Source organism: Convolutriloba macropyga, chromosome 12 (assembly GCF_964194025.1).
Source record: "Convolutriloba macropyga chromosome 12, txConMacr16.3, whole genome shotgun sequence".
Lineage (NCBI taxonomy): Eukaryota > Metazoa > Xenacoelomorpha > Acoela > Convolutidae > Convolutriloba > Convolutriloba macropyga.
The window spans coordinates 14313336-14325949 of NC_134479.1; the positions used below are offsets into that span (position 1 = coordinate 14313336).

The 12614-nt window shown below is 35.7% G+C and overlaps 1 protein-coding gene across 3 annotated transcripts in view; it reads right to left on the bottom strand.

Moving 5' to 3' along the window:
• Positions 1-2237: 2237 nt before the first annotated feature.
• The window catches only part of LOC142350886 (lisH domain-containing protein ARMC9-like), a 100833-nt gene continuing 90456 nt past the window's right edge, over positions 2238-12614 (bottom strand). For all 3 annotated transcript variants that reach the window (XM_075402870.1, XM_075402871.1, XM_075402869.1), the window contains 3 exons: positions 10975-11118; positions 6408-6496; positions 2238-2758 (listed from right to left, as the gene is read on the bottom strand). In XM_075402870.1, coding sequence (XP_075258985.1) covers positions 2563-2758; positions 6408-6496; positions 10975-11118 — 429 coding nt within the window. In that variant the 3' untranslated portion in view covers positions 2238-2562. The remainder of the gene's footprint in view (positions 2759-6407; positions 6497-10974; positions 11119-12614) is intronic.

Here is a 12614-nt window from a genome sequence, read left to right on the forward strand (position 1 = left end):
GGAAATTTGTATATTGTGCATAAAGCGTCTAAACTTAACAAGCTTAGACTTGGAACAGACTCGTTCAACGTGAAAATGTCTGTAGGGATCGATCTTTAGCTTGACAACGTGCAAGCTAAAACTATCTGTTTCAGTCCAGTAGTCACCTGTCTTCAAGGTAGCTACGCTAACATTTTCCTAACGAATTCTGATCTAATCAGATAGTGAACAGCTGCACCTTTGACAAACAAGTAAACAAACGAATTGCATTCATGTTGAAAAAATTATCAATAATCTAAACAATTTTGTAGAAAACGTTTTTATTGTTCACACACTTTTTGAAAATAAAATTGGAGAACTTTTTTGAAGGCATCTCGGGCTAGCATGTGGTTTCAAATTGAAGCGTCTAGAAATTCACTTCCAAGAGAAAATTTAACAGTTTTTTGGGAGTTCAGCTTTTTTGGGAAAAATTTTTGGCCAAATTCAACTGAAATTTTGGTCAAAATTCAATTAATTACGAAAATTAGCGAATTGTTGTGAGGCAACCTTTGACAAATTAGCTTTTTATCGTTTTGTCAATGTCTCCAGGCAACCAGAGATAATAAAAAAATGCGTTTTATGAGAAAAAACTTGCGACAAACTTTTAGCCAACTTTTGACATTTTTATGAATTTTTAACCTGTTCCTCGCCTGATTCAAACTAACTTTCTATCCATCGTTTAGTTTGTTTTAAATCTTTGTTTAAGTTTTGATAAACACGAGAAAACAATTCTAGATTCGTCTGTTAAAGGTTGTTTTTTAAATAAAAAAATTAAAGATATTTTATAAAGAACCTGGAGAACTACGAGAAAATTTAAGGATAAGTGATAGCATGCACTTTGTCCGCAGGTACAATTGACTGAATACCCATCAACTATGACTCACTCTGCATTCTGTTATTATTTGGACTACACAGATTTCAAAAGGAAATCAGATGCTTTTTTGCATTTTTTGAAAAATTTGATCACCTTCTATGCCATTGTACATCATCACCATATTTAGTGCATAAAAATTATAAACGATTTATTTAACTTATTTGAAGATTATTTTCTCGGAAGTCATTCCTGTTTCATGGTGTCCCCTTATATTCAATGTTAGTTCACATGCATGTCTCATTCCTAGTATCCCACCGTGGGTAAAAGTATCAGCTCATCAAATGATGTATCGCTAATTCCTCTTTGTTTTTCACTTCGCGACGAGTTTTTCATTTTAATCATTCCTCTTGCTTCTCATTTTGAAGACAATCTGAGCTAGTCAATTCCTGTAAGTAATTTGGTAAACGAATATCAAAGTTTGCGTTATAAAGCAAACGCGCCTAGCAAAGCCTATCCTTTTTAATCGAAGACTCCTCGCATTGCGAAAAAGAGTACACAATTCATTTGTGTACGACATGGCTCAGTCAGCCTCTCATAAACGGGCCCCTTTGCGCATTGAGACTTTTTGGGAGAAGCCGAGTTCAGACCATCCTCTCAAGAGGGAAAAGTGGCGGACCCAATTGTTAGCTTTACATGTAAAGGAGAACGTCACACTTGACACAGTACTCGTTCCCCAACCAGAACAAGTCCAATTACACTATTTACGAAGACACTATTACACGAGCTTCTGCTCAATCGGAACGCGAAACACAACGCTAGGAATGCTCAATTCAAAATGAATTGGGAGAACCGCTGTCAAGACAAATGGAAATCAGGATGTGTGGCAATAAACCCTGGAATCAAGCTGATCGCAAAACTCTTTACTCTATATAAGAATAGGTACATAAGGAAGAAGAATCGCAAGCAGTCGTAACCCGCACCTCATGATGGACATCTTGACAACAGCCGAACTTTGGCGCCTCATGGAGGAAGCTTTTATTAGGCCAGCAAGCAGATGAAAGTCACTGAGTCAAATCGTTCCAGCGAGCAAAGTCTGCAATACCAAAAGTTAGCACCCCCGAGAAGTAAAAATCCTTTTTAGAGGCAATATTACTTCCACTATAAATCACGTTTTGAAAACAATCTTTACATCATTGTTCGCCAACAATAGTGGTCTTGCACTAAATTCATTAACTTGGTGATCTTCGAGCCGATTTGTGCGAGCCGACAACACAAGTCTTTTTCTCGCAAGCACAATGCTGTATGGTTGATAGCACAATGTCAAACTCCTTATGATTTGTTTAACAATAGCTTTTTGTTCTCGCTAAACTCGCTAAAGTTCAACCAGAAAGCGCAACTAAAAAAATTTAGAATAAATTTACAATTCAAGTACATATTTACAATCTAATAAGATGCACGCAATATATTATTTACAGCTAACTTTACAGATATCTTAAGAAAACAGCGTTCTTCAAAAAAGCTTTTGGCAATCAGCAGATATTGCATATGTGCAAATTGAGATAAAACCCTGGTAAATCCTTCCGCCGTGTCACCTCTACCTGTCATGACACTTTTTGGTCCGTTTTCAGGACAGCGTTCTCAAAAATATTCGCCGATATCAAGTTCTGTAGTGCGAAATTCCATGTTATAGCGATGCTCCGTTTAATTTCTGGAAGTCGAATTTTCTCTGTTTAATTTCTGGACGTCGAATTTCCTCCGGGCAAACTATTGGCTCCACTTGTGGGTCGTTGACTCCATTTGGGTACACTGGTTGACACTTTGGGTGTCATTGGGGCTGTGTTGGTTCGTCTATGTTGCCCATCCCCCACATCCGGGGTTCTCACTATTTTGGGCCGTGAGCCAAACACCATGCTGTACTCGTTGAAACTGAAACACAATCCAATCTATGTTAATATATGCCGTAGGTTTTAGGATAAAGTTTTCTCTGCGGAGGATAAAGAAAATGATCCAGGATGATTCATATCTATGAAGAGAAATAATCCACAAAACACTTTTTGATTAATAGTTACATTTCTTTGAGCATTCTGATTTACTTCATTCTTCATTATTGAGAAAAATGTTACAATACTAAACTGTAATCGCACCTGCCTTTTCAAGGAAACCATTTTATATAACTCATGCACGTTTCAGTAGAAATCTCCACTATACGTCACACAATTTAAAAATTGGCAACTAAAAGAAACCAGAGCATAATTAGGCGTCAAAAACGTATACAAACATAGCCGGCAGATTGCCGGAATAGCTGCGAAAGAATAGACCTGCGTGCCATATAATAGATATAGAAACATACAGATCTAAATTGAAAAAAAAATCGACGCCGCTCAAAAAATTTAGGTAAAAAACATTCAGCGATAAATTAATAAAGCTTGTTAAAATTCATTCCGCAGAAGCCTCTTATTAGGGACCTTTACTGCACAAATGAGTTCCTTTGACCTTAAACAAATTCAAATTAAACTTAAGTTTTAAAGTGCAAAAGTCATTTTATTGAGGTGAGTGATTTTATATTGAAGTGATTTTAGTGAGGTAAGTCACGTACGATCAAAATCTAATCACGCAAATAACCCAAAAAAACTTTTGCTAAAGCGAGTGAGAAATGACGTCACGCGCGCAAATGCCGTAAGTGAGAGGAAGAAGTCATTCAGTAAACTTGACTTTTTCAGCTTTGCTGTGTGAACAAATGTAAAACAAAAAAAGAGCGTCAGACGACGAAACAAAAAAACATAGCCGGAAGAATTCCGGAAGCAACTCGAAGCGTCAGAACTTCACTAACAAAACCGTAATTGCAACGGAAGCCACTACCTTTTGTATTAAACCATTAACTCGCTACCTCCCCAGGTCTGCTCTAAAAATTGGTGAAACTTAAACCGCTGTCAACAAGAGAAACAAAATGCAGCAAAATTTATATTATTGAAACGTTTGGTAACGTTAAAAAATCCAAAATAATTAAGGTGGTAAAAAAACTGATATTCTCAAATAATTCATGATTCTAATCTGAAAAAGATCGCGAAAGCAGACGGCAGACAATAATCTTAGAAACTAAGTTAAATCTTTTCAAAAAAGAAAACTCAAATTTAAGAATCCGAAAACACCTATAATTACACTTCCAATCACTGCGATTAAGATAGAAAACAACACACACCTGTTCCTTCTTGTACATAAGCTAGACAACATGATTTCATACTAAATCAAAAACAAAATTGATCATAGAAAAGACATAAGCAGCAGAATTTTCAAAGGCCAAAAATAGTTTTAATTAATACCAAGGCCGGGAGAAAGCTGTAGTAAACAGTCATAATTAGAAACTTTGGAAAAACCTGGCTATCAAACTCTCAGTACTGCCTTATGTTGAATGAAATTAATTGCAAACCAAAGGAATGACGAAAATCTAAGAAAACGCTGAAATCATTCATTTTTTACAACTGAAAAAATCAATATACCGAAAAAATATGTAGGTGCCAGGAAAAAGCTAGAATGATACTATCTAGAATGTAAATATGGGCACAATGTAAGGAACACCGTAACAAAAAGACATTCTTGATTTTTGAAAGTTGAAAATCAATTTAAAAAATTTAAGAAAAACGAATACATTTCATTGTTCAGCATTCAAAACATAGAAAAGATAACTAGTCATCCGATACAAAGATCTAACCTCCTGAAGAGAACAAAAAATAGGAAAAAGCAGAATTCATAAATACGAAACATTGAAAAGAACTTTTAAGTTAAGAATGCAATTATGAAAATGTTTAACTGTTTTTTTTCAAAACTAAACGCCAACAAATGATTGAATTTTTATAGAAACGAAATTAAAGTCCCTCATGTGTCACAAAAAAACTATTTCTAGGAATTACAACCAAATACAAACGAAAAATTGACAAAAATCGGAAAAAAACTACCAAAATCGGATTCGCATATGTACAATTTTATGAAACAAAATTACATCGAGGTAGAAAGAGGCATTGAGCATAAGAATTATCAAAGCGAAGTTGCCATATTAACTGATTTTTGACAAAAAGACGGTTCAAAGATCTAAAAATGAAGAAATTACTATTAAAAAAGCCAAAAATTGACTAAAAAAATCAAAAATTATGTGCCAATTTTCAACTTGAAACGCATTTTCAGGCTCTGCAAAACACTGTGGTATCATTTCCGAGGTTGAAATTTCAAAATAATATCGAATAAAATTTATTTCTACAAGAAACCAAATTAAAAGCAAAAAAAATTGGGCCACTTAGACGAAAAAACGGATAAAACGGTCATCTTTGTGTAATTCAGTCAAAAACTACTTTTCAAAGTCAAAAAGTCATTCACTAAACGCAGCGCATGATCAAAAAACTTCTCTCGCTTATTGAAAATCTGTTCACCAAGACAGCTTTTTTCACTTTTGCTTTTAGGTCAAAATGCCGCGTGAACAAATCTACTTCCTGTAAAAAATAATCAAGAAAAACGAATACATTTTATTGTTCATTATTCGAGACATAGAAAAGATAACGAGTCATCCGATACAATGATCTATTGTCCGGAAGAGAACAAAAAATAGGAAAAAGCAGAATTCAAAAATAAAAAATATTGAAACATTTTGCATAAAAAAGGTCAAAAAATTTTTAATACTGCATTTACGAAAAAGTTTTAAGTGTTTTTCAAAAACTTAACGCCAAAAATCATTGATATTGTATTGAAACGAAATTAAAGTCCCTCCTGTTGCACAAAAAGACTATTTCTAGTGATTAAAACCAAAACACAAACAAAAACGGACAAAAATCGGGAAAAAAACTACCAAAATCGGATTAGCAAATGTACAATTTTATAAAACAAAATTACATCGAGGTAGAAAGAGGCGTTGAGTATATGAATTGTCAAAAGGAAGTTGCCATATTAACTGATTTTTGACAAAAAGACGGTTAAAAGATCCAAAAATGAAGAAATTAATAGAAAAAAAGCCAAAAACTAACAAAAAAATCAAGAAATATGTTCCAATTTTGAACTTGAAACGCCTTTTCGGGCTCTGTAAAACACTGTGGCATCAATTTCTGAGGTTGAAATTTCAATATAGCATCGAATAAAATTTATTTCTACAAAAAACCAAATTACAGGCAAAAAAACTGGGCCACTTAGACGAAAAAACGGCTAAAAACGGTTATCTATATGTGCCATTCAGTCAAAAACTACTTTTTAAAGTCAAAAAGTCATTCACTAAACGCGGCGCATGATCAAAAAACTTCTCTCGCTTATTGAAAATCTGTTCACCAAGACAGCTTTTTTCACTTTTGCTTTTAGGTCAAAATGCCGCGTGAACAAATCTACTTCCTGTAAAAAACAATCAAGAGCACCACAATATAGCTTCGCTCAGCTTACAGCTTCGCAGCTATAATAACTATTTAATCAACGCTCTCAAGCAAACTTTACTTTCAAAGTTACATAGTCATCGTTGGAAATTTAGATCATTTTGCTCAACTTCTATTGACAAAACTGAAAAATAACGCGAAAAAAATGTGTTCCAACATGGACTTCAACCTACTCAATGTTTTCCAGTTTGTCCAGTGCTTGTCTGGATGGAGTCACTCCAGATTGACTTCTTGCTGTCCGCACCACTTTCTTGTCATCCATCTGATCAACAGAATTAAAAATAACCCACCATCGTCAGAATTCTCATCACGTGACTGGCGAGCGTTTGGCTAGATTGGGCTCAATTCAAGGCTGTGGGGTGAGAATGTGAGGATGGTAAGCTCCCCGAGGATATTAAGTTCTTTTAGAGCCCAAGTTGCAAAAACTTTTCAGGAGACATCTTCATGGTGCGAAGGGACGTCTTAACAGTTTGACCTCCACTCCCACTTGACGATATTTTATCATTCATTAACTTAAGAAGTCTCAGCATGACCTCAGCAGGTTTGTTACCAGAATCTGAACCGTATTTTTAACCAATCAATAACATGAGCACAATATGCAAAACTGTGTGCACATACATGCGGTTCGAGAACCTCCGTGAAAAAAGAATTGGTTTCTCTATTATTAGTGAGAATAAAATTCAGAAAACTGTCCGATACCAAAAAAAAACAACACATGGTTTTGACAAAATCAGCCATCACACTCTGAAAAACTTGACATACACTAACATACCTGTAAGAATGGCGCAAAAAGAGGCGGTTGATTCCCATAACCACAATAGGGATTCAAAGGATAGAAAAAGGAAAAAAATCATTTTTGTACAAAAAAAAATTTAACGCGCGAACTATTTTGATGTCAGTGTGTAGTTTTCTTAATGAAATGATACAGGGACTAGAATCATTACCTATAAGCACTAGAGATGGTAACTAAGACCTCTTACTAAGTGACCAATTTAGGTAACTAAGATGGTACTAAGAAAAAAGATCAAGTAGCGTCCATCTAAAATTGAGATTCAAGTGTTTATACCGTTTCTATGTCCGATTCCGTTTTTCGGTATTGACGTTATTCATTTTAGATTGCCCTGCTGAAAAAAAACACATTGAACAGAATGAGAGAAGCATGATAGAACAGAATGAGAGAACGCAGCAGGACAAGTCCTGGCATACAGTTGAAAAAATTTTCAATGTTTAAACAAGAATCGGGAGCTAGAAAAGACTACGCAATAAAAAGCAAAAAACACCACAAAACAATATCAAAGTCCAACAAAAAGCCACTAGCGAGAAAGCGAACTTAATCTGTTTGAAAATTGAAGTAAAAACACAACAACCAGATTTTTTTTGCTTCACTTACTGAATCAGCGTACCAAATCCATCACTTCAATTTGACTTCAGAAACCATGAAAATGTGAGATCAAATCGTTAAAAAAGACAACCCCTCAATACCCCAATACAGTTCAAATTCTTTGTAGAAACAGGGCCTACAGATTGCAGGAATATCTACGACAGACGAAAGACTTGCAGATAGAAACAAATACATATATAAGTTGAAGAAAGTTTTCAATGCCGCTCAAAAAGCTAGGCTAAAAACATTCGTAAATAAGGTTTGCTAAAATTCACACCGTAGAAGTCTCATGATTAGATTCTTTTGATCTTAAACTAACTCAAACTAAACTTAAGTTTTCAAGAGCAAGCGCCATTTTATTGAGTGAAGTAAGTCAAGAATTTTTCAACTTTGCTGTGAAAAAAGCAAAGCAAAAAAGAGCGTCAGAAGACAAAACAAAAAAGGAACACCGCAATATAGCTACGCTCGGCATACAGATTCGCAGCAATAAACCACAACCGACTAAACGTCGCCAGAATTGCTCTCGAACGACTAGTGGGAGCTCTAATCAATTGCAGCCTGCTTCAGTCGGGGAGAGCAATTAAAAAACTAGGGCCGCTATAATATCCGATGAGGGCGACTATTAACATAAACGACTAAGGTCGGGCAAATTGCTTTCAAACGACCGGTGAGCGGGTGGCTTCGGTAGCAGCCAGCTGGTGCTTAGGAAGGTAGCATTAGGGGCGAGTGGCGGAGTGGGAGTCAACAAGCGATTTGTGTATGATTGGATCACAGTTGGAGGGGGGGGGGGGGGGCTGAAGGGAGGTCAAACGAAAACCACCCTTCACATCATGCAATTGAATACAGTTTATTAGAATCTGTATTCAATTGCATTTCGTCTGAATACAGTTTACGTGAATAGCATATTTTGAGACTAGCAGGTCGTACGGCTCTAAGAAAACTTCTCAGACACTTATTATCCTCGAGGCTTTACCTGTTTAACCCGCTTTTGAGGACAAATGTTATAAGGGTCCGACACAAAATTGGTCAAGCGAAAAATCGCATAAAAAGACCACGAGACTAACATATTTGCTCCAAACTTCATCTGCGAGAAATTAATATACTTAACGTCCAAATTAAGTTAGCACCCCCTGTTTTTACGAAGTTACAGTATTGTGATCTTTCCTACTTATGAAATTAAGATATTACATAAGGGTGACTTACCATATGCTCCAATGTTAAGTTGACGAACTCAAACTAAGTCTCACCAGAGAAAACATACGTGGCAGATTGCCGGAAAATAGCCGCCGTTGATTCCAATAAGCATGATTGGGATTGAAAGAATAGATATTGAAAAAAAAAAGATTTTTGTACAAAAACATTTTTAACTCCGATTTATTTAGATGCATTTCGTAGTTGAACATACTTCTGTTTCATAGAGAGAGGCTACTATCAATACCCATAAGCATTAGAGAGGGGTAGCTAATACTCATAGGAACGACGTTCAAATGGCGGGCATCTAAAATTGGGCTTTATGGGTTTATCCCGTTTCTATTTCTGACTTCAATTTCTTATACTGATAATGTTCATTTTGAATTGCTTTGCTGAGCAACTGATGTTCAAAATCACTTTTAGCAGAATGAGAGAAACTAGCCTAGAGAAGTCAAAGATTTCACGCAAAATGTTGAAAAAGCGGCAAAATGAGGTAAAGCGAAACATTTTTTTGTTCGACGAAGTAAAAAAACATAGCAGGACAAGTCCTGACGTGCAATTCAAAGAATTTTCATTGACTTAACAAACAACTAGACCTAGAACGGACAATGAGTGAATTGTGAAAACCATTTCTAAAAAATCAGATGAAAAAACAAAAAAAAACAGAAAATCAATTTCAAAATGCTGCTAGGGAGAACAAAAAACCACTAGTGAGATATGTAATTTTGATTCTAACAAAAAACTAGGTCCAGAATGGGCTGTGAATGGATTGGGAAAACTAGTTAGAAAAAAATCCGATCCAAAAAATCGAAAAAACAGTAAAAATCGGAGTGAAATTGCCGCATGTGAACAAAAAACCACTACCGAGAAACCGAATTTTTGTTCAAACACCGTTTTCTCTCTACTTTAAAGTTAGAGCGAAAAAATTCACGCCGCAAAACCACTCGCTTTTTCGCTCCATTTCCTGTTTCGGCGTGACCAAAATCACAACTCCAATTTGACTTCAAAAATCATGAAAATGTGTGAACAGATCTTAAAAAAAAGACAGCGCCCCAATACAATTCAAATTCTTTGAATTGTAAAAAATAGGAGCGCTATAATAGCCGGCTGAGAAGATGAGGGCGGCTATTAAAAAGATGTCACGCAATCTTTATTCAGATTTTTTTTCTCTAATATTTAAGGCAAATACGTACTCAATCAGTTGAACAAACGTGAAAACATCACCACATTTTGAGTCAATTTTCTTTCAATAATATAAATTGGATTGAGTTCGTGAACTTTACATTGGGGTATCTGGTAAGTAACCCTTACGTACTATCTGAATGTCATAAGTAGACAAGACCACTGGCTATAGGGGGGGGGGGCATTAGAGTAAAATTTTTCTCTGAAATTTGATTGCAAGATGGAGTAATATTGAGCCGAAAACTGGATTTTTTACTTAGTAAAACTATAGGGTGCTAACTTACGTTTGACTTTCAGTATAGTTGTATCCTTATAAATTCGAGATGAAAACCAAAACTAATTTCGGAAGAATTGCTCTTGAACGACAAGCAAGGCAATTTAATTAAGGGGCTGTAGCCTAGATAACTTATTCATTATTGGTGCAAAAACAGTATACCCCACCGGTATTAGAATTATTGACCTCCCCCTCCCTGACCAGACGCACTGCCCACTCGGCTATCAGGCCCTTGTTCTTCTTTTGCTACAATCAATTTTATTTTAGCAACAATCTTTACTTCGAAGTTAGATTAATAGAGATCACTCAAAAATGAAGAACGCAAGCGTGAAAAAGTCACTTGAGAAGTCAAAGAATGTTCTAGAATAAAAGTGCTAAATGGTCAAGCGAAAATTTGCATATGAAAAAGACCAACACGTTTACAATGATTGCTGGGAACTTCGTTCAAGAGCGATTAAAAATGTTTCATTTTCACCGGCAGAATATGACAATTTATATATAATTCACATTTCTACACTCTTATGATGATATTATACATATGCATTGTAATGAGTAGTCCCGCTTTCTGTAAGGCTAAAGAGATCATTATTAATGTTAGAACGCTGCATTCGGTGGTTCACACATTTTGTTCTTGAGGGTGGTTACATAAGAGGGCAAAATTTCGGTTAACTTACGTTTTTGTAGAAGCTAACAAAAGTTAATGCAAACTAACCCCAAGTGTCCGGCTCAACACTTCGGAAGCCTCTGCGTCTGTTTTGACAGACTCTGAAGATTCTTCTCTCAAAACTGGCAGATCCATATCCTCATCTGGGACTCCACTTCTTGTTGGCGGACGAGATACTTCCTCCGAACCAATCTATAAAAACAATTGTTCAAAAGGAAATGCGGCATCTTCTAGCTATATGACATTACAGTTACAATGCTTTTGTTACAATCCTCTAGGCTAGCTGACGTTACCGTTTTTGCAAATTCATTCGAAGAGGAGGTGCTTGAAACATACGTAACCAATTTTTCTAGGTGAGTTTTAGTGGTACAGATTGACAGTGCGGTACACAGCCGAAGATTGCCGTAGTAGATGAAAAATTGACTTGCGTGCCGTATAATACAGATCAAACTGATATAGGTCAAAAAAAATTATCCACGCCGCTCAAAAAGCTATGTAAAAACATTCAGCGATAAATTAATAACGCTCACAACAATTCACTTCGAAGGAGCTTTTTCATTAGGATCATCATTTGAACTTAAACTAACTTAGATTAAACTAACTTAGATTAAACTTAAGTTTTAAAGAGCAAACGTCACTTTATTGAGTGAGGTAAGTCACGTATGATTAAAATCTTATCCGCAAATGACTTAAAAACTTTTATTAGAGAGAGTGAAAACTCATCCAGGCGCGCTAATGCCATTAGTGAGAGGAATAAATCATTCAAAAAATTTCAGCTTTGCTGTGTGAACAAAACTAAAAGAGCATCAGACGACGAAACAGAACACAGCAGGACAACTTACGAACTGCCAATTTTTGTTGAGAAAGCCAATTTTTGTTCAAACACCGTGTTCTCGAGTGAACAAATTTTACGCTGGAAAACCATAAACCATTCGCTTTTTTGCTTAACTTCCTGTTTCGATGTGACCAAAATCATCACTTCAATTTGACTGAAAGAATCATGAAAATGTAGCAGCATGAATCACGAAAATCAAAAAGCAGCTCCTCAAAAAAATCCTAAAAACCACGAACACCGCAATACAGCTACGCTCAGCTTACAGCTATACACATACCCAGCAGATTGTCAGAAAATAGCCACCACTGATTCTCATAACACCGTTTGGGATTGACGGAACAGAGATGATGAAAATTGTTGATTGTCCGAAAACATTTTTCAAGTACGAACTAATCGATTGGATTTTGAAGTTAGACATACTCCTGTTTCTTCAGGAGAGAATGCAGGAGCTAGTATCAATGCCAAAACGCATTAGAGATGTTAACTAAGACATAACAACAAAGTTCAAGTAGCGAGAATCTAAAACTGGTCTCTATGGGTTTATCCCGTTTCGTTTCTATTTTCATTTAATTTTTCGATAAATATTTTGTCCACTTTAGATTGCTATGCTGAGCAACTGCTGCTTAATAGCATCTTTAGCAGAACGAGTGAAGAATGAAATTAGCCCAGAGAAGTCACAGACTTCAAAATGTTGAACAAGCTGTGAAAACTAATGTAAAACCGAAACAAATTTTCATTCGACGTAGTAAAAAGAAAAGAGCGCTATCATAGCCGGCTGAGAAGCTGAGGTCGGCCATTAATAATGAAACTCACCTGCGTTCAAAATTTTTAACTTTTTAAAATATTTGACCAT